Source organism: Mus caroli, chromosome 11, assembly GCF_900094665.2.
Source record: "Mus caroli chromosome 11, CAROLI_EIJ_v1.1, whole genome shotgun sequence".
Lineage (NCBI taxonomy): Eukaryota > Metazoa > Chordata > Mammalia > Rodentia > Muridae > Mus > Mus caroli.
The window spans coordinates 97033059-97056535 of record NC_034580.1 but is presented as its reverse complement, the minus strand read 5'-3'; the positions used below and the strand labels follow the sequence as shown (position 1 = coordinate 97056535).

General features: G+C 52.4%; 3 protein-coding genes across 5 annotated transcripts; 2 read left to right on the top strand and 1 right to left on the bottom strand.

Moving 5' to 3' along the window:
- The first annotated feature begins 88 nt into the window (after positions 1-88).
- Positions 89-2058, top strand: Ccr10 (C-C motif chemokine receptor 10). The gene is made up of 2 exons (XM_021178427.1): positions 89-132; positions 847-2058. Exons 1-2 carry the CDS (start codon positions 109-111, stop codon positions 1909-1911), a joined length of 1089 nt encoding a protein of 362 aa, XP_021034086.1. The 5' UTR covers positions 89-108; the 3' UTR covers positions 1912-2058.
- Positions 2059-4157: 2099 nt separating this feature from the next.
- Plekhh3 (pleckstrin homology, MyTH4 and FERM domain containing H3) lies at positions 4158-12829 on the top strand. Of its 3 annotated transcripts, none has more exons than XM_021176770.2 (13): positions 4158-4799; positions 6783-6838; positions 7187-7266; positions 7372-7563; positions 7649-7806; positions 7911-8031; positions 8787-9093; positions 9827-10034; positions 10333-10460; positions 10729-10852; positions 11034-11492; positions 11803-11994; positions 12444-12829. In XM_021176770.2, exons 1-13 carry the CDS (start codon positions 4638-4640, stop codon positions 12627-12629), a joined length of 2373 nt encoding a protein of 790 aa, XP_021032429.1. In that variant the 5' UTR covers positions 4158-4637; the 3' UTR covers positions 12630-12829. The 3 variants fall into 3 exon arrangements, with proteins under 3 accessions (XP_021032429.1, XP_021032428.1, XP_029340064.1); XM_021176769.2 differs by having other exon boundaries at positions 4201-4799; positions 10333-10469; XM_029484204.1 differs by lacking the exon at positions 4158-4799 and adding an exon at positions 5098-5371 and having other exon boundaries at positions 10333-10469.
- A 902-nt stretch (positions 12830-13731) lies between these two features.
- LOC110304974 (tubulin gamma-2 chain) lies at positions 13732-19468 on the bottom strand. The gene is made up of 11 exons (XM_021176687.2): positions 19256-19468; positions 18864-18976; positions 18509-18676; positions 18133-18201; positions 17786-17865; positions 16181-16307; positions 15374-15460; positions 15120-15269; positions 14580-14732; positions 14338-14499; positions 13732-14119 (listed from the first exon to the last, which is right to left on the bottom strand). The coding sequence occupies exons 1-11, from the start codon at positions 19302-19304 to the stop codon at positions 13922-13924; spliced, it is 1356 nt and encodes a 451-aa protein (XP_021032346.1). The 5' UTR covers positions 19305-19468; the 3' UTR covers positions 13732-13921.
- Positions 19469-23477: the final 4009 nt, after the last annotated feature.

Below are 23477 nucleotides of genomic sequence, written 5' to 3'. Positions count from 1 at the left end.
CGTGAACCCTCCTCCTTGGCCCTCCTCCCCACCCCTTCCTTCCTGCCCCCCCCTAGTTATTTAACTTTAGCATCTGTGGCTGTACCTCAGAAACCCTTGTAGCCAGAGATGGGGACCAAGCCCACAGAGCAGGTGGGAGTCGGGGCAGGGAGGGGGAGAAGGGTTGCAGAGAGGGTGGGGAAGGGGAAAGGGATGGGATTCCCTGCCTGACAGCAGGCCTCTGTCATCTAGCACCTGTGAGGAGCCTATAAATCCTACATAAGACCCCTTTGGTGTGAATGTTTTCAATACATCTGTGCTCTAACAGTAGGGTGGGGAGGAGAGAAGGGAAAGGAGACAGCAGCCCCTTTAGCCTAAGCTTTAAGTCTAGGGTCCAGGGCTGAAGCAAAGCCCTGCATCTGACTTGCTTTCCAGGAGAGGGCACTGCAAAGCGAACAGAAGCGCTGAGATTTATTAATAATACAAATGCTTGGTCTAGGGTGAGCTAGATGTTTCTGTTGTCTATTATCTTACACGGTTTCAACAGTGCTCACTGCTAGCCTTGCCAGGTGGGCTGAACAGGGTTTTTCTACACCAGGTAGAACACATTTAGTAAGTGGCGTCCAGAAAAAGCCGGTGGCTGCTGAAGGTCATCCAGGAAGCTGGAAGCAGAGTTAGAGAGACTGCAAGCAAAGCTTAACTGCCTGTTCAGGACACACTAGCAAGAATCTGGAGAGAGAGAGAGAGAGAGAGAGAGAGAGTGAGTCAGTCTTCTGGTGTTGAGGCTTTGAATGAAGACCACCTGTGTGAGATGGAAGGGTGTGGGAATGTCTTACACAGTCCCTTATCTCATTTTGATGCCACCAGGTCTCCTGGGGACTTTACTCCGGGTATGATGAGGAGGCCTATTCGGTTGGGCCGCTGCCAGAGCTCTGTTACAAGGCTGATGTCCAGGCTTTCAGTCGGGCCTTCCAACCCAGTGTCTCCCTGATGGTGGCTGTGCTGGGTCTGGCTGGCAATGGCCTAGTCTTGGCCACCCATCTGGCAGCCAGACGAACTACCCGATCTCCCACCTCCGTTCACCTGCTCCAGTTGGCCCTGGCTGACCTTTTATTGGCCCTGACTTTGCCTTTTGCTGCAGCAGGGGCTCTTCAGGGCTGGAATCTAGGAAGTACCACCTGCCGTGCCATCTCAGGCCTCTACTCGGCCTCTTTCCACGCTGGCTTCCTCTTCCTAGCCTGTATCAGCGCTGACCGCTATGTGGCCATCGCACGAGCTCTCCCATCCGGGCAGCGGCCCTCAACGCCTAGCCGTGCGCACTTGGTTTCAGTCTTCGTGTGGCTGTTGTCGCTGTTCCTGGCTCTACCTGCGCTCCTTTTCAGCCGGGACGGGCCACGTGAAGGCCAACGACGCTGTCGGCTCATTTTTCCCGAAAGCCTCACGCAGACTGTGAAAGGGGCAAGCGCGGTGGCGCAGGTGGTCCTCGGCTTCGCGCTCCCTCTGGGCGTCATGGCAGCCTGTTATGCGCTCCTGGGCCGCACGCTTCTGGCCGCCAGGGGGCCAGAGCGGCGGCGTGCACTGCGCGTCGTGGTGGCCTTGGTGGTGGCCTTCGTGGTGCTGCAGTTGCCCTACAGCCTTGCCCTGCTGCTGGATACAGCCGATCTACTGGCAGCCCGCGAACGGAGCTGCTCCTCCAGCAAGCGCAAGGATCTAGCTTTGCTGGTCACCGGCGGCTTGACCCTGGTCCGCTGCAGCCTCAATCCGGTGCTTTATGCCTTTTTGGGCCTGCGTTTCCGCCGGGACCTGCGGAGGCTGCTCCAGGGCGGAGGATGCAGCCCGAAGCCCAACCCTCGTGGCCGCTGCCCCCGTCGACTCCGCCTTTCTTCCTGCTCTGCTCCTACTGAGACCCACAGTCTCTCTTGGGACAACTAGGGCTACAATTCTAGAGAAGGGGGTGGGCTAAAGAAACGATCCCAGGGAGGATAATAGAAAGGGGAGTAAGTAGGGGGACGCTGAGAAAGACTTCAGGATCTAAAGGAATTGCCTCTGTGCTTAATTAAATTGATTCTATGCAAATGAGATGCAACCCAACTACTGTTACTATTTTTGAATTACCAGCTTTGGTTGCAGCAAGGCCAAGACAGTGGGTTACACCCCACGCCCCTGCTTGCGTCTGAGTGGGAGGTGTGAGGGGACAGGGGTTTTGCTGAGTCGGCTAAAGCTTTGAGTACTGACACGCCCTATGCTTCACTTGGTCTCTGCCAACCAAGGTGAGGTGGGAAAGCTGCCAGATGAGGAGGGGCGGGGTTTCTCCTCCGGAGTCAGTGTAAGAAAGGGCTTTCTAATAACTCTAGCACTGTCCAGTAATGGCTGCTTTTGCAAGTACCTAGATCCCAGCGTGTGAAATGTATGGGGTGATGCTGTCCCCAGATGTACGTGCGTGGGTCTGGTAGAGGTTTTTGGATCCCTTCTAAAGTCCTGCTGTGCAAAGAAAAATGCTAATTAAAAAGTTGAGTCTGATGGTGTGTGAACTGGATACCTGTAGCCCGAGCCACTCCAGAGGTTGAGACAGAAAGATCAAGAATAATAGCAATATCCTGCCTAAGAAGAAAAGAAATAGAAAAATGTCGAGGTGGACTTTTCTACCTAGGATATATATGTATATATGAATATGAATATGAATGAGGGGATTGCAATTTGCAAATTTTCCGAGAGGTGTTACTGGGCCTGAGCTCATAGTGTAGGGCGCTTGCACACTCTGATTATTTCCCCTGGGGATCAAGCCAAAGGAAATGAGCATAGCTTGCCAGGAAAGGGGAGGTTAGCTATCAGACAGAACTCTCCAGCTTGCAAGTGTCTAGGATCTTGAAGAGGAAGGGAGGTTATGGTTGTGGAGTCTCGGGCCCTCAGAAATCTCAGCATACACCACTTCAATATGAAAGTACCATAAGGATGGCTTCTAGAGGTGATGCATTGATTTCTGGTCTTTGCTTTGCACAACTGCCAGGATTGTGCTCCAATGAGACAGTTCTTCCCAGTTTAGTATTCGGTCAGCAAAGTCAGACCACCACTCCAGCCTGGAGTCTAGGGGCAAAAAGGGCGTGGCGTCCCTAGGGAGGCGTTGGACTGAGGTCTGCACTTCGTCCAGCCTAGCCTAGCCCAGCCCGGCTAGTCGTGTGTCCTAGAGCCTCTGGCGGTGTAAAAGACTTAAAAAATTTGGCCTCTTGGAGCCAGAAACGAGGAGAGGCTTGAAAACTGCGCAAATCCTCCAAGAGGCGCACACTACCCACCAGAGCGGACCTGGAACCCTCCGCCCGTGACCGCGGGAATCGCCGCTGAGTCAGCAACGCTCTCGAGTTTGTGCGCGCTCCCACTGTCTAGGCTGTAGCGCGAACCCCGCCCTGTACTCTTTAGCGCCCTTATTAACCCCTTCTTGTTCAGAAATGCATCATAGTCGCCCTGAGAGGCCTCTGATCTATTGATTTTCTTAAACCACAGAATCCCCGAGCATGCCAAACCACTCTCCCCATTCCAGTTCAATGCCCTGTAAATTCGCTTTTATTTCAGATCTTTGTCTGAGGCTTCCAGGAGTTCCTTTCTCAGCTTTTTCATCTCAAAAGTGGGGGTGGCTAAGATCTAAATCTGGACCCTTTTAACTCCAAGGATGAAGTGCTGCCTTTGCAGCTAGCTAACTCTCTCACACGCAGGTGTGGAATGCCTTGAAGGTAGTAAGGCTCTTTTACTTTTGTAGGGATTCCAAGATGTGACAGGTAATCACAGGTCAGTAGCCTAGCTTCCTTCTAGCTTTATGCCCTTCCTTCTCCAGACCTTCGAAAAGGGTTTTTTTTATTTGCTGCTTGGTGAGCCAAGAGTTAAAACAAGAGCACGAAGGCGGTCCTACGTGACGCCACAGACACCCCGTGTCCGACCTCAGAAGCTGGGGCGTGTCTAACATCGCACCGCCCACTCCCTCCCCAGTCCTCCTCCCCCCCCCCCCCTACTGTCACTCAGCCAGAGACACATGATGCAACCCGCCGCGGTTTCAAGCTTGGGATTGGTCTCACTGGCCGGCGCCAGGAACAATGATTGGGCAGAGGAGGCTGTGACGCAACGTAGACCCTACCCTGTGAAGAAGGGAGGAGAGAAAGAACAGGGAAGGCGGAGGGAAGGAGGGGGGCCAGAGAGGGAGGCGGGGTCTGGGAACTCTGCCCGCTCCCCCAACGCGCCAGTCCCGGGGCTGCAGGGAGCGCAGCGCGCGCCGCCCGGGCCCCGGCCACCGGACGCCCTACCGGACACCACCCTCCTTGGAGCTTGGACAACCGCCCACCACGATTGCTGCACCAGGCACTGCTCCTACAGAGCTGGACACTACAAGGAACACTACTTCCCAGCTCCGGACATTGCTCCCGGCTCCCTTCCCCCGGCTCTGGACGCTATCTCCCCCCTCCTCTGCCGGGGCCCAGACAGCGAGCCCCCAGCGGGCTCTGGTGATAGTCCTTTTGCACCTCAGCGCTGGACACTGCCTCCTTCCGGCCCCCTTCTTTCCTCTCGTCGCACCTCTTCTCTACCCAGTTCGGGTCGGAGCACCTCCAGTTTCTCAGATTCCCTGCTGTTCAGGCAACACTGCCCGCGCCCCCATTCCCAGGCTGCTCGCCCGGATGCCTCTCCCCGGGGGATTGTGGTGGCTTCTCTGCTGCCGTCGAGGCTTCACACTTCTGCACCGGGACTACGGGGACGGCGAGCTTAGCGGGGACGGGGACGAAGACGAGGACGATGAGACCTTTGAGCTAAGGACCCCGAGTCCAGCGGGCGGCGGGAGGGTAAGTCTACAGGGATTTAGAACCGAGTTCAATCTTTCTCACTACAACCGGCCGTCACGCCTGAGCCTGCTCCATACTTGGGCCAAACGCGGTCCTCTTGGCCAACTGCAAATGTAGGGGAGATTCTTGTCTGAGGGCCAGAGCCCCGGGAGCTCCAGGGGCAAGTAGCCCTACTAGGGATGCGCCTGTGGGCTTCGCGCTGCACACAAGGCGCTGTCCACCTGCTGGGGGCCCTGAGGCAGAGGAGGCGTCACGCGTGGCCCAACCTGGCCCTGCCTCTCCCTTCCCTGCCCGGCCCGCGTCCCATCCCGTCTCCTTCCGCCTCCGCCAGAGCCAAGGAATGTGGCGAGGCCGGCTGGGCGGCTGGAACGCCTGGGTTCGCTCTGCTCTCAGTTCAAGAGCACTGAGGCCAGATGCGGGAGCTCCCACCACGGTATCCTGGGCGAGGGCAAAAAGACATCCTAGAATTGGGGTCTGCATCAGGGACCCCACAAAGAAAAGGCTCGGGACGATGGCCCTTTGAGGACTTCTCATTATTCCGCCACTTAAGACAGAACTCTCTGCCTTCTCTGGTGAGGTTCCTGGGAAACCAGAGGGAATGGGTGAGGGTGACTTGGTGGCTGAAATTTTTTTTTAATCAATCTCCCCTGGGAGAGAGACACTCAGGCACAGTTGGTGTGTAAGACCTCCATCCTTCGAGGAGACCTTCCTCACTTCCTTACCCACCAGAGGCAACCGGGCTTCTGTGTGCTGTGGCCTGGGTCCAGCTCCCATTTCCCCCCAACCCCGCTCAGGGGTCCCCAGCGAGTCCGGTGGCTCCATTCCTGGGTGGGGCGGGCGGCACCGCAGCTAGTGCAGGCGCCAGCACCTGGCGAGGCAGAGGGCAGATAAATATAGAGGGGAGGAGGAGGGAAGCAAGGGACTGAGATTAGGGGAGTTGTGGGGGGTGGGGTGGGGTGGGATCGGTACCTGCCCTCTGGTAGAGTGGTGGATAGCTCCACTCAGAACCTCCAGAAAAGAAACGGGTAGGCTCCCAGGGAAAGAGTGGGGCCTGGGAGTCCCCAAGTTTCCCGCATGGATAGGATCCCTGTCAAATAGGCCATAGCCTCTCTCGTGCTCCACCTCCACCCCCTCCTAGGAGCTCAGGGACAGGTGTCCCTGGTCCTCCTCCCCCAACCCTCCTCCTGGCTTTAGCAGCCTGGGCGCAAGGGGACCATGGCACAGTTCCTGTCTAGCTAGCTTGGCTCCGGGTTGATTTTGACCAACCTCAGACCCCAGGTTACAATGGAAGTTCCTAAGCAGGAGTTTGTGTATGAGAAGGGCAAAATTCCAAACCACCCTTGGTCTGAAGAGGGGGTAGTGTGTCAATTTCCTCCGGGACATCTGCAGAGTAACACACAAAGCTCTTAGAGAACATCTTCTATAAAAGAGTCCCTCTTCCCCTTCAGTCAACCCTATAACCACCCTTGCCCAGTCTTGGGTCCTGCTCTTTCCCTGAGAGCCCATCTTCTTCTTCCCTGGAGGTTCTGAGCAAGGAAGTGGGGGGGGGGGTAAAGGAAAAAAATTGAAGAGGCTTCCACGGGTAGAAGGGACTTCATCACATCTCCAGTTCGAAAAATGGAGAAACTATGCCCCAGAGATGGGAGGGGACTTTCGCAAGGTATAGCAGTTGCTAAGTGGTCCAGCCTCTTTCAGTGGAACCCAGGTCTCCTGACTCCCAGCCCGCCCCCGCCCCCACGGTTGCATTTTCAAGGGGTTAATGGATAGAAGTCTAGAGCTTGTAGCTCCTGGGCATTTTCTAATGGCCCACAGAGACTTGTATGTAGAAGGGACAATCCCAGAGTGGCTCAGGCCCTTCCTGCGCGGTCACGGTCGGACTTCGGACACTCCTTCCTCAATCTAATGAGTGATGTCCTGGGCTCATTTGAAACCATTGGTGCTAGGGGTCAAGGCCTCTGAGTATATTCTTGCTTATCTCCCTAGGGTTCCCTGGACGTTACTCTGACTCAGCCAACAAGGAATGGGCCGATCTCAGACAGGCGAGCTTCTTCTCTGAGTCTCTTAGTTTGGATACTGCAGCTAGTTCTCAGGACCCCCTTCCTTGCATCTTCCCTCCCGAAGTTGTGCAATAAGGGAGAGGCCTTGTGCCGCCGGACGCTGTGGTTTGGCTGGGGTCCCGGGGGGGCGCGGTCCAGCCGGGGGCGCAGGGAGGAAGGGGGGGGTCCTAGTTATTTCTGGTGCAAGGTCAGAACGGCCCCGCGGTTCCCACAGCCTGGAGGATGGGTGCCCAGCTTGGGAGCATGTACCCCTTGTAGTCTGGGGAACCCCTAATAAGGAGGCGGAGTGGAGGCCCTTCAGCCTCGCCCAATTTTTCATCTCTGGTCCAGACTGCAGAGCTGGGAAGAGACCTGGAGCCTCATCCCAGACAAGGGACTTCCGGAAGAGGACCCTGACGTCATTGTGAAAGGTGGGAACACCTGGGCGCAATTTTGTAGGCCCTCAAACACAGCCCTCCTAGAAATAATGTCTTCTCTTTTTAATCTCTTCTTCCCTATCTCCCCACAACCCCCAGGTTGGCTGTACCGGGAACCGCGTGGAGGAGGGGCAAGGCCATGGTTACTTCCGCGCAGAGCCTGGTTTGTGCTCACCAGAGATTCCCTGGACCAGTTCAGCAGCAGCGGGAAGGGGGCAAGGCGACTCGGAAGCCTGGTCCTCACAAGCCTGTGCTCAGTGACTGGGCCGGAGCGTAGGCCCAAGGAGACTGGTGAGACATCTTAAGAATCTCATTACCTAACTGGTAGAGGACCCAACAATCCCTGATCACCCTCTGTGGCCTCTCTTTCCACCAGGTCTGTGGTCAGTCACTGTGTCTGGCCGGAAACACAGCATCCGCCTCTGCTCTCCACGCCAGGCAGAGGCAGAGCGCTGGGGGGTAGCACTGCGGGAGGTGATTGCCTCCAAGGCTCCGCTGGAGACCCCTACCCAACTGCTGCTCAGGGACATCCAGGTAAGAGAGTTCTCCAATACGAACCAGCAGGGTTGTGGTCCTACACACTTTCAGGGCTCATAGAGAGCTCCTTTTCTCTATCAAGTGACCCTCTTGACCTCTAGGAGAGCTGTGGAGACCCAGAAGCAGTGGCCCTCATCTACCGGCGGAACCCTATCCTGAGGCACACCAGTAGTGCCTTGTATGCCCCGCTCTTGCCCCTGCCCTATGAAGTCAGCGCTCCAGGTAAGTGAGTGAACCCTAGGTCAGGTCTCCTTGATGCCATGGGGTAAGGCTTGGGATAAAAACTGGATAGCTGGGGGAGGCTCCTGACTTCTCAGAGTGTACATGGGTGGATCTGGAAGCAGGCTAGATTGGAGGGCGGCAAAACCGGAACAGGATAAGAACGCTGCCTCCCTCCAGCACCTACCCCTACGTGTCACATTCCGATTGCTTCCTTCAGAAGCACTTACACCTTCCTATCTTTCTCATTATACTCTTTAAGACCAGGACACATCACCTTTCCAGGCAGTGGGAAAATCACCCTTTTGTTGGAATTGTGCTGGCCTCATCTGGGGACACGTCTCTCCTCAAAGGGAGTACTGACTGGCCCAAGTCATAAAGCTAGAGGCTTACAGAATGCCAGGAACCCTGGTTTTTTTGTTTCCAGAGCAGCTTTTCTTTTCTTTTTCTTTTTCTGGCTCACAGTGATGGCTCTGGGCACCCAGTTAAAGAATATGGGGAAGGGTTGAATATATATCCCCTAGACTTTCTCTTTTCCTTACTAGGAAAGGCTAAGCAGGGTAGAGAGAAGGGTTTTGCGGGAGGTTGAGGGTTTGGGTCTGTGGACCATTGCTTTTCCTTTTACTCGTACCCTCCTTTTCATGCCATCCCTTGTGCCCTTAAACTCCCTCTGACCTTCCTCTGGATCATGCCTTCCTCCCAGGGCACTGCTCTGTATCCCCTCTCCAAACCATCCCTCCACCCCCACCCTCCCGCAGGTCCAGGCTACGCACCCTTACGAGAGGAGGCAGTGAGGCTGTTCCTGGCACTGCAGGCGCTGGAGGGGGCACGGCGCCCTGGGCCCCTGATGCAGGGTGTGCTCCAGACCTGCCGGGACCTGCCTGCACTCCAGGACGAACTTTTCCTGCAGCTGGCTAAGCAGACCTCAGGTCCTGCCGGTCCCCCTGGGCTCCCTGCCACTCAAGATCCTGCAACCCTGCGATACTGGCAGCTTCTCACTTGCATGAGCTGCACCTTTCGGCCAGGGGGAGCTGTCCGAGGGCACCTCCTGGGGCATTTGGAAAGGTAAGAGCAGAGGCCTCAGCCAAAAAGCTACAGGGCTGGGAGAGAATGGCAGACTGATATAATAGTTTGAGAAACAGAGAACCTAGATCCAAAGAAGGCATGAGAAATGCCCAAGAGCTGGCCTGGTGCTGATAATATATTCAGTACCTTCATGGAAATTACAAGATCATATCCCACGTGTGACCAGGTGAATCACAACAAGGTACTCCCTTTGAAAAAAAAATATAAAAAGGCAGGATTTAAGGAAGCATACCAACGTGGTTGGATTTCAGATTTTAATCGCCCCAAGATCATGGAGTTGGAGGAAGTAGGCTTGGCAATTGTAGGAGAGCAGGCAGGAGACTTTGAAAATAATTCAGGTCCATGTAAAATACCCAGACACATTAAGGTTGTAGTCAAGAAACATGAATTGTGAGGAGGAAACTGACCAGATGTAATGAAATTTTTTCATGCTGGGCAACTGTACTTAGTTAGACCTGCGAGCATGCTAAGCAGATATTGTTATGTATTTCTACCCTTGGTCATGTAAAATAAATACAATGAAAGAAAGAAAGAAAGAGAGAGGGAGGGAGAGAGAGAGAGAGAGAGAGAGAAAAGAAAGGAAGGAAGGAAGAAAGAAAGAAAGAAAGAAAGAAAGAAAGAAAGAAAGAAAGAAAGAAAGAAAGAAAGAAAGAAAGAAAGAGGAAAGGAAGCAGCCCTTGGAACACTGGTCCTTGGATTCCCTCTAATTCAGGACGGAGCAGGCACTCCCGGACTCAGAACTGGCAGAATATGCACGCTTCATCCGGAAGGCTCTGGGCCGTACACGGGGCCGAGAGCTGGTGCCTTCACTAGCAGAGATTTCCGCACTGAGCAGAAGGCAGGAGCTGTTGTGTACTGTGCACTGTCCCGGAGCTGGAGCCTGTCCTGTGTCTATCGACTCCCACACTACAGCGGGAGAGGTGAGGAGGTCAAAGAAGGAATCCGCACTGCTTCCACTTCTGAAACTTGCCTTCCAGCTTTGTTTGTTTGTTTACCTACGGACCTGTTGGTTGAACTCAGGGTCTCCAGTACAGTATACACCCTTTTTAGCTTCTCATGCCCGACTCTGGCATTGTTTACCCCTAGTCTCGGATTTGTTTCGTTGGAAAACCAGCAAATGGTGGTGACAAAAACTAAGGGACCTTCTCCAGTAGGATCAGAACTTTCCAGAACTCTGTCTCGAGTTATCTGACTTTCCTCCACCTCCCTTTTTTCTAGGTGACTCGAGAGTTGGTGGGCAGGCTAGGTTTGGCCCGGAGCCGGAACGCATTCGCATTGTATGAGCAGCGAGGCGCCCAGGAGCGAGCCCTGGCTGGGGGGACCCTCGTGGCCGACGTGCTCACCAGGTTTGAGAAGTAAATGTCCAGCCCAAGCCCTGCGCTGTATTAGCCAATCCACTTAGCTTTTGTCTATCACTGAGCACGTTTATCTAGGCGTGCCAGTAGCTCCTTGATCCTCTGACAAGTCCTTACCCGCTGGTTGTGTGTAGTCTTATCCAAAAAGCTTGCCAGGGCCCCGCCCCCAAACCTGTCTTTGCCCTGCCCCTCCCACTCACTAGCCTGTGTCCCAAAGGCCCTGCTTCCCGGTCTCAATGCATCTTTTTTCCTTCTGCAGTTTGACCTCAGAGGAAGCCGGACTGGAGGACTGCGGGTGGAGACTGTGTCTTCGTCTTCACGGACCTCTGCACCCAGAAGGGTTATCTCCAGAGGGTCACGAATTGCCTTTCCTCTTTGAGCAGGTGGGATCTCTGGTTTTCACACCTCCAGATCGACCACAGCTTGAACAACTCTTAACTCCCAACAATCTTCATTTAATTATTGTGGATACCCCATGGGAGATTTTCCCCAAACCCAAACCTCCCCAGATTCCGGAGGTGTCTTTACAGCTTCTCCACTGACGCCGCATGCCTCCCCTTGCAGGCTCACGCTCTGCTGCTGCGCGGCCGGCCGCCCCCACCCGAGGACACGCTGCGCGCCCTGGCGGCGCTGCGCCTGCAGAGTTTGCACCGGGACTTTTCCCCGCGAGGACCCCTGCCGCTCCTGGACCGCCTGCTGCCGCCCCCCATCCCGCCGCGCGAACAACCGCCGTGCCCTACCCGGAGGCCGCCGGAGGCCGCCGCCCTGCTGGCCGGGGCGCTCTGGAGCCCCGGCCTGGCCAAGAGGCGGGCGGAGCGTGCCCGGCGCGGCGGAACCGGCCGCTCGACGGGAAGCACGGCCCAGGTGGGAGGTGGCGGCGCCAGCACGACGGCCGCGGTGCTGGGCGGCTGGAAGCGGCTGCGGGGCATGGGCCAAGCTGAAGCCATGGCTGCCTACCTGGCTCTAGCGGCGCAGTGTCCGGGGTTCGGCGCTGCTCGGTATGACGTTCTGGAGCTGAGCACGGTGAGGGGGAGAAGGGAGAAGGGGACTCTGGTGGTCCAAGCCCCCACCTTTATCCCAGGGCCACAGGCCACCCCCTACACCCCACAATGGGGGTCATTTCATAAATCACATCTAGAACAGCTAGCTGCCCATCTCAAACCCCTAGGGGCTCAGGCTTTTGGGCTTGCACCTCCAGGTGCTTTTGGCCACGCCACACCTGTGCTGTCAATCAAGGGTCAAGAAAGCTTCCCGAATCACAGCCATCTCCCTTACCTGAAATAAAGATGCAGCGGCCCCGCCTTCGACCCTGACCCCGCCCATCTCTCTGCAGGAGCCTGGTGGAGGTGCTCCACAGAAGCTCTGCCTGGGTCTGGGAGCAAAGGCCATGTCGCTCTCCAGGCCTGGTGAGACAGAACCCATCCACAGTGTCAGCTATGGTCATGTGGCCGCCTGCCAGCTAATAGGCCCTCACACCTTAGCACTGAGGGTGGGCGACAGCCAGCTCCTCCTGCAGAGTCCCCAGGTGAGAACAGGGGTTGCTGAAGAGACTTGACACTGGCGTGTATACAGCTGTGGATATGTGGGTTCCAGCTGTGGTCAGAAGCAAACTTAAGGAGCTTTCCAGGGATTTGGGGGAGTCAAATGATAGACTAAGACTAAGATAGTAACAAGAGGAACTGGACAGGAAGTCACTGGAGAGTCCTGAAGCACCAGCTAAGTGGGGAGGGATGGTCACAAAGAGCCTTAAGATGTGGGGGGAACCACAAGGGAAAGGGCCTAGGGAAGACTGAGGCTAGCACTTGGGGGGGGGGGCGGGTTGTGGAGGGGACGGGTCTGAATGTGAGGGGAGAGAAGGTTGCCAGGCCTGGAACATGCAGGAACGTGCCTAGCAGAACTCTAGAGCTTAGAAAGAAATCAGAAAAAGAGAGCCCAGTGGGCCCTGTTGCACACTGTCCTCTGCCCTCTTGTTAGGTGGAAGAGATCATGGAGCTGGTGAATGCCTACTTAGCCAACCCCTCCCCTGAGAGGCCCTGCAACAGCAGCAGCAGCTCTGGTCCTCCAAGCCAAGACCTGCCGGACACCTCCCCTCCCAGCCAGCACCGAGTTCTGGAAGAGCCCCAGGGACAGTCTGGCTGCTTGAAGCAGCTGCAGGACTAAGCCTGCCAAGAGGTCAGGACTTTTCTTTTGCCTCCAGCCTGAGACCGGACTGCTCTGAGATTTGAGGCAACCACGGACCCTTTTTTTGGCCCTGCAGGGACAGGGTACACCCACACCCGAGGGCAGCAATGGGTGTGGACAGTTTTCTAGTTTGTTTCTTAATTTATTTGTAGAAGAAAAAAAATCGTTATTTACACAAAGCCTTCCTGTGGGAGTGTTGTCGGTGGGAGAAGTTGGAGTTCTTTGGTTCAGAACAACCCCCCCCTTTCTAGGACACCCACACACTGGGCTTTTACCAGGCACTGACGGGGGAGTCTGGGTACCACAGAGCTCCGCCTTCCTTGACCTTCGTGATTTAACCTCCTCCTGGCCACTATGCCATCCTAGGATGGTGGGTGGGGCAGGCAAAAAGGCAATACTGGAAGCTGGCAATTACTCACCCTCTGTTCGCCATTGAGTGGTAGGAGGGTGGCCTCCTGTCATCCCTGGCCTGCAAGGACAGTGACTCATCCAGATGGGCACTACCCAGGTCCTCCCTTGGTGTTCATTCAGCTCCTGGGCCCCATTTGGGTCCATGTTTGGTTGCCCCATGCTTTAAGAATGAAATGGAGAGATGGCTGGGGCCTCACACAGTTGTAAACATCTCTGGTGTGACAGATACAGGCCTACTCTCAGATTCTTATCCTTTCAGGTTGGCTAAGTCCTCCAGGACCTGGACTGAGTTCCTGGAGATGCTGGTGGTCCTGAGCAATGGGACTCCTATGTCCTAGCTACCCTGACTTGCTCAGAGCACCATAGCATCCTTGCCCCTCAACCCTGTATCTCTTCCTTGAGTATAAGAGAATAAGGCAAACATGGCCCAACTGGGAACAGAGGCCTAGGCACTGAGGTGAAAATAGGTCAGGAACCATCAGTAGTCCTGAGAGAAGGGCTGACCCCTAGGAAAACAGGCGGGTTCGAGGTAAGGCAGGGAACAGTGGAAACACACTACGACCTGGGCTAAGGAGTGCGTGCGTTGGAGCAGGTGAAGGCCAGCCTACTGTCAACATGCCCGGATGTAGAAAGTGTGCTCACCCAGCCTCCAGAGTCACAAACCAAGCTCTGCTCAATGCATCATCACGCTTTATTTATTAGAACTTAACCAAGCCAGCCAAAAGCCAGGGATGAAAAGGAAGAGACAGGAACAGTCCCTAGATTGGACATGAACTCAAAAATGTGAGGTGAAGTTGGGTCAAAGGGTCTGGGCGTGGTAGGGGCTGTGCTTCTTGTCCAGGGGACAGCAGAGGGTGGAGTCACTGCTCCTGGGTGCCCCAGGAAATGTAGTCTGGCCGGGTGGCCGCATGGTACTCATCAATCAGCTCTTGCACCACCTCCCTGGATCTGTGCATCTCCTCAAAGTTGTCCTTGAAGATGTCCTCCTTGCGGAACTGCTCCAGGAAGGCCCCCCGTTTCCACAGTTTATCATACTGCTGGCAGGAACTTTCAAAAAGCTAGAGGGAAAGAGAGCTTCAGAATGGCACCCAACACAGGACACAGACCTCCAGGGGCAGGCAGGGAGGAGGGAGCAAATGACCAAAGACCAGGAGCTAGGGGTGTGGCTCAAAGACCAGGAGCTAGGGGTGCGGCTCAGAGCAGGGAGAGCTGCCTACCATTCCTGAAGCCCTGGGATTGATTCCCAGTAACAAAGACAACAGGAGGCTGCGCTCACCGAGGAGATACTGGTGTGGTTGGCCATCATGAGCCCGCTGACCCGGTGGGCTGAGGGCAGGTAGGGAGACTTCCTTGACAGGGCCACCTGGATGCTGGCTGGGCCCCAGGGGATGAAGTTGGCCAGTTTCCTTTCCCGGATCCTCTGCAGGCTCTTGTGGACCTGGGGTGGGCAGAGAGGGGGTGGTTGCTGCTGGCAACNATCCTGTGGGCCTGAANCTAGGGTGAAGGGGCCTCCCTTACCTGGGTGGGGTCCACCTCTCCCTGGATGATGTTGAGGATGGCGATGTAGCAGTGGTTGGTCTGACGATCCCGGCCTGTGGACACCATCACGTTCTTGGGCTGTAGCAGGCGCCTCATGACATCCAGGACNGTTGTCTTCCTCACACTGGCNACCTGANGGAACNGGGGTTCAGAGACCAGGTCAGCAGTCAGGGAGGAACCCAGAGATGCATAGACAGAGGAAGAGAGTCAACTCTGTCCCCATCAGCTTGCAGGTGGCATGGTCTCTGGGGACTGTCTTTAGATCAGGTCTGGGCTGAGTCTCTGCCGTGGGATCAGGATCATGGCTCTCAGCTCACCAATCCCATGCCCTTGAGCAGTGAGCTATTATCCTAGTGGCACTGCTCCTGCAGGAGCCAAAAGTGGTACAAAGCAGGGGCAGGGCTGCAAGCTGGTGGCAGAGTCAGTCCCTGAGTACAGAATCTGGGGAGGTGGGTGGAGAAGAGCTGCGAAGAGCAGCTCCTGGAGAGTATGGGAAAGGGACACTGAAGGAGCTCTTACTGACTGGTCCGTGGTGAGGGGGGTATAGCCAGTCATGAGGAAGTGGAGCCGAGGGGTGGGAATGAGCGAGGCGATGAGGCCGATGAGGTCATTGTTCATGTATCCAGGGTAGCGCAGGGTGGTGGTGCTGGCTGACATGATGGTGGACACCTGGGAACAGATACTGTGTTATGGGGCTTAGTGGAGGTGGAATGTCCCTCCTCTGATGACCCTCTCACAGAAGAGAGGGCTTGCACTCCAGGAGGGGGGCTCACCAGCTGGTTGATCTGGGAGAAGGACGGGTTCTGGATGTGTAGGCGATCTGTGGCGATCCGGTTCAGGGCTGTGTTGTCCAGCACCACCTGGCAGGATACAGGGGCTCTATAACACCTTTTGAGGCAAAAGGGGACCTTGAAATAAGATAATGCTTAATGTCTGTAAACTCCCAAACTTGGAAGTGGATTTGCTACCTCTTCTAAAGAAACATTCTATCTCTGGGGTACCATGAGAGAGTAATGACATGACACAGGACTGTAAACAAATATGTGCATGTCCCCAGTGTGCCTTGGCTCTGGAGAGACTACTTTCATTTTTAGTCTTGAGACTAGATCTCAGTTCATAGCTCAGACTGGCTTGGGACTTAATTATGTAGCCCAGGCTATCCTTGAACGAATAATGATCCCTCTGACTCAGCCTACTAAAAAATGGAATTATAGGCATAAACCACCACACCCACCTAAGACACTTTATAAAATAATAAAGTAAGACAAGTTTAGTTAAAAATATACCCAAAGGGATCTGGCCTTGCCTGAATAATGGGGGAAGGTTTGCTACTAAAGTGATCTTTGAGTTCAAGCATAAGATGACACTGAATAGGCAAAATGGGGTATATATTGGGATAGAGGGATACTCTCTTGAAAGTTTTGGTGCCCCAAAATCCCTGCAACTTGGAAATTAGGATCTTAGTTCTTGGCCCTCATGTCATGGCTTTGCAGAGTGTTTTATGTGAACCAGGGCCAGAGAAGGGCAAGGGGCAGTCTCAGAAGGTGAGCTAAGTCCTGGCTCAGTCTTCCTTTGCTTACCACGCAGTCTGCATTCTGGGTCAGCCTCTTTAGTGTGAGGAGGGAATTGTAGGGCTGGACCACTACGTCACTCATCTCGTCCTGGTTGGGAAACACCGAGTATGTCTGCACCAATTTCTTGGGGTACCTAAGGGCAAAGAAGAGAGAAAGGAGAGGAAGGCACTGTGAACTGGAAGGACCTCCCTGCCCGTTGATATCCTTCCCAAATACCACTGAGCTCATGGACAAAAGGATGGAGCGCACATCTCAGTCCTCAGCCCCCAGAGGATAAGCACTTTCTGTAGGTGCCAAGGTAACATCCCATCTCCCTGCCCAATGTTTGCTTCCAAGGTGTTCTCTGGATGGTTCTGTCCTTGTGACCCAAGGAGGGGTAGCAAACAAACAAACAACAACAACAACAAAACTAAACCAAAACTTCCAGCTTAAGAGAAAAGAAAGTAACTGCATGAAAAGAGATTATCTAGGAATTCTGCTTTAGTTCCTGTTACTGGGACAAATACCTCAGCCAAAAGCTGAGGAAGAAAGGGCTTATAAAAAAAAAAAATAAGGCTTTCAGTTCCAGGTTACAATGCATTCTTTCTGGGAAGTTAAAGCAGGATGTCCACAGTCAAGGGCAGAGGGGATAAACGTGTGGATCCTTGCATGCTGGCTGGCAGCTAGCTTTCTCCTCTTTTATGCTGTGCAGGAATTCCTGCCTAGGGAATAGTGCCACCTACAACAGGCCAGGTCTTCCTGTATCAATTAGCAATCAAGACAGTCTCTTCCAGACAAGCCAGCAGGACAGCTTGATGAGTAAATAACTCATCAAAACTGTCTTCTTATTGACTGGTGAGGTGTTGGCATGGGCGTGCATATGTATGTATGTATTGGCTATTTTATTATTATTATTATTATTATTATTATTATTATTATTATTTTACCTCTACTTCCCTTCTAACCTTTATTCCACCCTGATCCCTCCCAATGCCCCAACACTAGATGGGGAGAAAGAAATCTAGAGGGAAAAGGGGGCTTAGCCCTCTTTAGACTACTTCCTGCTGATTAGGGTTGTCGAGTTTCTTGAGGCCAGTCCAATTGTCATGTCAGGGTTATCTCCAGCTTCTTGTCAACTAACAACAGCAACCATAACCATGGGGGCTTGGGGAGGGGAATAGCAGCCTCCCCTCAGGGATCCCTGCCCCTCCCTCTCCGGCCTCTGGCATTTACTCTCTCTCCAGATTCCTCAGAATCAAACTCTCTGCAGATGGCAAAGATCACGCCCCTGCTAGTGCACGAGGCAAATCACAATCACCCGCTCTGAAGCAGCCTCTTAGCTCACACCTGGGATTGAAACCAAACTATTCATGTAATATAACTGAGTTTTAAAAGAAACCCAAATTCTCACTACGGTAAGGTGACTCAGTGGGTAAGGTAAAGATGCCTGCCACCACTCTTAATGACCTCAGTGGTTCCTGAGCTCCACAAGGTGAAAGAGAACCAACCCAAGCACACAGTCCTCTGACTTCCACTTGGATGCATCGACGGTATGCCTCTCCCAAAATAAACAATGATGTAAACCAGCCCAAAGAGTCAAGACTAATGACCTCCCCTTAAACACAGGCTTACCTGTCGTTCAGTCGCTCTAAGAGGTAGGAGCCCAGACCAGAACCTGTCCCCCCAGCAATGGAGTGACATAGCACAAATCCCTGAATAGAGAGAGAGAGAGAAAGATACAGTGTCCAGGTACCTTAGAGACTTCAGCCTTGTCTCTGAGGCTCCTTGGAAAGACTCAGAGACCCGAGAGGGGCTTAGTAACAGACAGCACTGAGATTCTGATTTCCCAAGGCAGTGGCTTAGTCACCTTAATGCGCTCTCTATGATGTCCCCAAATGGATGGCTGAGTTGAATGTTTCACGTGATTGAATCATGCCTGATCTTTCCCCCCAGCATGCTTCACTGTAGAAGACCCTCACCTCTAGACTGTCACTTCCATCTGCTTCTCGGTCTATAATGTCAAAGATGTCCTCGTGAATTTTCTCACCCTGTATGTAGACATGGGGAAGGGAAAGTCAAACCAAAGGTTCTCTCTTCTCAGCACCAAGATCTCCACCCATTGTCTCTGTTGCCATCCTGAAACTGAGCTTCCCAGCCAGAATCTTTCTCAACCCAGAAATGCTACTTTGTGAACGATTTGCATAAAATTTACATAACCTTTCCTAGCAGTCCCTCTTCTCAACATATCCATTTGTCTCTTTATTTATTGCAAGTCTAACCTGGACAGATCCCCAGACTTGCTTGAGCCTTTCCTTATCCTAGGCTAGGATTACCAAGGAACTCTAGGAGTGACACCTGGGAGAATCCCCTTCCCCAGTTGTTGCCAGCTCCTCCGCCATGCTCCGACAGGTAGATGTTCTCTGGGTTGTAGAGCTTAGCATAGGAGGAGTTGAGGATGGAATGGATCACCCGGGGCTCCAGGTCCAGCAGCACAGCCCGGGGGATGTAATGCTCATCATCTGCCTGTCAGAGGGAAGCCAGGATGGGTCAAGTCCTGAAGCCTCCCAACTCTGGCTCCTGCAGGCCCTCCCTCAAGATAGCCACTCTGTTCCCATCCACTCAGAGAGTTTCCCAGCACCAGATCGCGCTGCCAGTCCCTTCAGGTCCCCAGGGTCCTGGTCAAGTCCCTGGGGGGAGGGGCGAGGGGCACCTGGTAGAAAAAGACGTCCTTTCGGTCAGTGCCCTCGGTGGCGAACTCCTCTACGATGCCCTCGGGGCTGATTCCATGTTCAGCACACAGCTGTTTCCAGAACTCGAACCCAACTGGGGGAGGAGGAAGAGGCCCAAGTCTGCTACAGCTTTAAGGCCTGAGGAGCCCAGGTTCAGAGGCTATTACATTCCAGAAGGTGACCCAAGACACCTGGGTCTGGAAGTTGTCACAGCCCAGGGCTAAGGAGGCAGCTCTTGCCTGGATCATCATGCGCAATAGGGAAGGTGGTTCATGGGAAGGACAAAGGGGATTGATGGGTACCAGGCACTTGAGTGCAGCCTGAGGGATTGAACCAGAGGGATAGAAGCAGGGCACCGTGGTCGCTTGCTCACTCTGGTTGCCGCACTGGCCCAGCTGCAGGGTGATGATCTCCCGGGGCATCGCTGATCAGAGCCGCCCCGGCCTGGCGGCGGGGGTCACGACTGAGAGGGACTCCTGCCAGCCGGAGGCGCAGGACATGGGGAACGCGCTGTCGACTGATGTTTTGACGCGGGCGCTGGGTCTGCGCGTGTGCAGTGTGGGCCTCTCCGCAGCCGGCTGGCGGCAGAGCCCATCCTGGGCATCATTTTCTCTCTTAGCAATTGCAGCTGGAATTCAGCACAGGCGCAGAGTGAGGCCACGCTTCCTGCCACTATGTGCGCTTGCGCACGGTAACATTTGGCCAGCCGAGGATCCCCAGGGGTGTGGGGGAGGGGAGGGAGAAGCGGCCAGGTGGATGCACCAAGTGTGGGAGTCACCTGCCTACACCTGCCGGATATGCTAAATTGAGGGGCTACATGTAAGCCAACTCTTTTCAAGTGTTGGGGAATTACACCCATGTCCCTGAGCATGTAAGGCAAGTGCTATTATATGTGGGTGTACATGTATGTATGTTTACATATATTCTCTCTCTTTTTTTTTTTTTTTTTTTNTTTTTGGTTTTTCAAGACAGGGTTTCTCTGTGTAGCCTTGTCTGTCCTGGAACTCACTCTATAGACCAGACTGCCTCAAACTCAGATCTGCCTGCCTCAGCCTCCCAAGTGCTGGGATTAAAAGCGTACAGCTATTTTCATATTCTTACACTATGAAAAATACATTTGTAGCTGGACCAGGTGTGGTGGCTCGTGCTTTTAATCCCCAGCACTTGGGAGGCAGTGGTAGGCAGATCTCTGTGAGTTCTAGGTCATCCTGTTTAGTGAACATCAGGCCAGCTGGAGCTACAGAGTGAGACCCAGGGTAATAAAATAAGTCATCTCAGGCTGGCAGGTGTCATAAAGACCCTTACTGCCAAAGACCACATCTGAGTTTGATTGCAGGGTCCTCATGGTGGAAATAAGGAATCAAGAACGAACTCCTGGATTGTCCTTTAACCTCTCTATCTGCGTGCTCTTGGAGTATGCAAACTTGCAAGGAATAAATAAATAAATGTAATTAGAAAGGACGTCCAGACACTGGATTGAGTTCGGGGACCCCAATGGAGAAATCAGGGCAAAGACTGAAGGAGCTGAAGGGATTTGCAGCCCCATAGGAAGAACAACAGTATCAACCAAACAGAACCCCCCCTCTCAAAGCTCCCAAGGACTAAACCACTAACCAAAGAGTACACATGGGGGGACCCATGGCATAGCTGGATATGTAGCAGAGGATGGCCTTGTTATACATCAATGGGAGGGGAGCCCCTTGGTCCTGTGGAGGCTCAATGATCCAGGTTAGGGGAATGCCAGGGTGCTGAGGCAGGAGTGGGTAGGTGGGTGGGGGAGCACCCTCATAGAGACAGGGGAAGAGGGAAGGGGATAGGGAGTTTATGGAGGGGAAACTGGGAGGGGGGATAACATTTGAAATGTCAATAAATAAAATAACCAATAAAAATGAAAATATAGGAGCTGGAGAGATGGCTCCACTGAGTGGTTAAGAGCGCTGACTGCTCTTCCAAAGGTCCTGAGTTCAAATCCCAGCAACCACATGGTGGCTCACAACCATCCATAACAAGATCTGACACCCTCTTCTGGAGTGTCTGAAGACAGCAACAGTGTACTTAAAACATATAATGAATAAATAAATCTTTAAAAAAATGAAAATATATATACATATAGATGTATATATATATATTTCAAATATATATATATATATATATATATATATATATATTTGAAAAAGAAAGAAAGTACATCCAGATAGAGGCATACCTTTCAGTTGAGCACTCAGAGCCAGAGGCAAGCCATTCTAATCTACATAAATTCTAAGACAGCTCAGGCTACATTGTATCTTAATTAATTAATTAAGTTATACCTTTACACCTGAGTTTAGCGAAAAGGCAGAGAAGGGATAGTTGTATCTTTTTTTAAAGGTACCAAATTGTTTTTGGAGACAGGCTTTCTCTGTGTAGCCCTGGCTGTCCTGGAATTGGATCTGAGACCAGGCTGGCCTTGAACTCACAGAAGTCCACCTGTCTCTGACTCCCAAGTGCTGGAATTAAAGGCATGTGCCACCACTGCCATGCCAAGTTTACTATTTTAATCTTTTGTTAAGTGTAAGAACTTTTTGTTTTGATTTTTTTTTTTTTTTTGAGGGGGCTGGAGAGGACTGGGTCCCTCGTGCTATCCAGGTTGACCTCAGCGTCACTCTGTAGCTCATAATCTTGATTTCTTGGCCCTCCGGCTGATGTTTCTCAAGTCCTAACATCACAGGCTTATGCCACTACAGCCGGAACTTTTCTGTCTTCCGTAAAGCTCCATACTCCTTCTTAGATGTCTCGCCCCGCCCCCTCTGACCCTGCCCCTCTCCAGCCCTTGACATTGACCTTCCTTTCTGTTAGGGATTTGCCTTCTCTACCTACTTAAAAGGATTCATATAATACTTTTCCTCTTGTTTCTGCCCATTTCTTTTAGGCAGCATATTGTCTTTAGGATTTCTACAGATTGTACCCAAGTCAGGACATTTGGCCTTTTAAAGTTAAATAATAAGCCAGGCAGTGGTGGCACATGCCTTTAGTCCTAGCACTTGGGAGGCAGAGGCAGGCAGATCTCTGAGTTTGAGGCTAGCCTGGTCCACAGGGCAAGTTCCAGGACAGCCAGGGCTATATAGTGAAAACCTGTCTCAGAAAACCAAAAAAATAAAAGTAAAATAATAATAGTAATAAAATGAAAAACTAAATAAAGAATAAAGATATGCATGTGTGTATGCCTGTGTTTGATCCATTCTTATCTTTTTTTTAATATATTTATTTTATTTATTATATGTAAGTACACTGTAGCTGTCTTCAGACACACCAGAAGAGGGAGTCAGATCTTGTTACGGATGGTTGTGAGTTGGGATTTGAACTCCGGACCTTTGGAAAAGCAGTCGGGTGCTCTTACCTGCTGAGCCATCTCACCAGCCCCAATCCATTCTTATCTTGGTGGCCTCTCCTCCCTCTTCCTCTTGTGGTGTTGGGAACTGAATCTAGGATTTTGCTAACCTGAGGCTCGTACCCTTCCTCAAGCTATAATCACAGCTCTCTATTTACTTAAAAACAAACAAACAAACATCATATTGGGTTGCGGAGATGGCCCAGCAGTTCAGAGCACTGGGTTTGGTTCCCAGCACTCCTATTATGTGACAAGAATTTTCCTGGGGAGATGTAAGACACACATTACTCACTCCAGATAGGAAGCACATCACAGACCATAGTACAGACAACACCAAAGTCCAAGTTGGTGAACCAGTGAGTTTTATTGAGGTTACTTACAGGGATGTGGGTGGGGCTTACTTATAAGAGCAGAGATGAATCACAGTGCATGATCCAAGCCTACTCAGTATGGTAACAGCTCACAAAGCTGGGAACTTAGAGCACACTGCACAGTCAACAGGCAGCTTGACAGGTTGGACAGTGTCCCTTCCAAATGACTCAGGTGGTCTTAACCTCCTCCAAACAGCTTTCTAGTTTTTTTCTTCTTCCAGAAAACTGGTTTCATCTGGGAATCTTTGCAGCTCAGCCTTACCTTGTCTGAAAGGGACTCTCAGCTTTTATTGTTTACTCTGGCAGGGAGAGGCCTATTGATTCTGGTCAGTTTCAGGGACTTCCTGGAGCGCTTTTGAGCTTTTTAAAACTTTCCTACTTCAGAAGCTTCCTAGAAAGGTAGAATGTTTCAATCTCGAGGAAATAGAATGTTTCAATCTGAGGAAATTGTTTTCCAACACTGCATCATGACTAACAACTCCAGTCCCAGAGGTTCTGACACCGCACAGATGCTGCAGCCCGAACACCAATACTCAGAAAAAAAGAAAAGAAAAAAAGAAAGAAAGCTAAATCTTTAAAAATAAATGTAAAATTTAAATGTTTGTTTTAATTGTGGTATGTGTGTGTGTGTGCATGTGTGCGTGTAACCTCCAATCCCCTCCAGGATTGGTCAGGGTCCTTAAATCTCTATGCCATCTCTTCGACTCCTTTTCACCTTTTTTTTTTGTTTGTTTTTTGTTTTTGTTTTTGTTTTTTTTTGTTTTTTTGTTTTTCGAGACAGGGTTTCTCTGTATAGCCCTGGCTGTCCTGGAACTCACTTTGTAGACCAGGCTGGCCTCGAACTCAGAAATCCGCCT

Excerpts from the sequence above, each read along its gene's own strand:
- Ccr10 (XM_021178427.1), top strand. The coding sequence starts at position 109 with ATGGGGACCAAGCCCACAGAGCAG. Across the intron at positions 133-846 it reads GGACCAAGCCCACAGAGCAG|GTCTCCTGGGGACTTTACTC; the intron begins GTGGGAGTCGGG and ends TGATGCCACCAG.
- Plekhh3 (XM_021176769.2), top strand. The coding sequence starts at position 4,638 with ATGCCTCTCCCCGGGGGATTGTGGTGGCTTCTCTGCTGCCGTCGAGGC. Across the intron at positions 7,267-7,371 it reads CCCTGACGTCATTGTGAAAG|GTTGGCTGTACCGGGAACCG; the intron begins GTGGGAACACCT and ends CACAACCCCCAG. Across the intron at positions 9,094-9,826 it reads CTCCTGGGGCATTTGGAAAG|GACGGAGCAGGCACTCCCGG; the intron begins GTAAGAGCAGAG and ends CCTCTAATTCAG.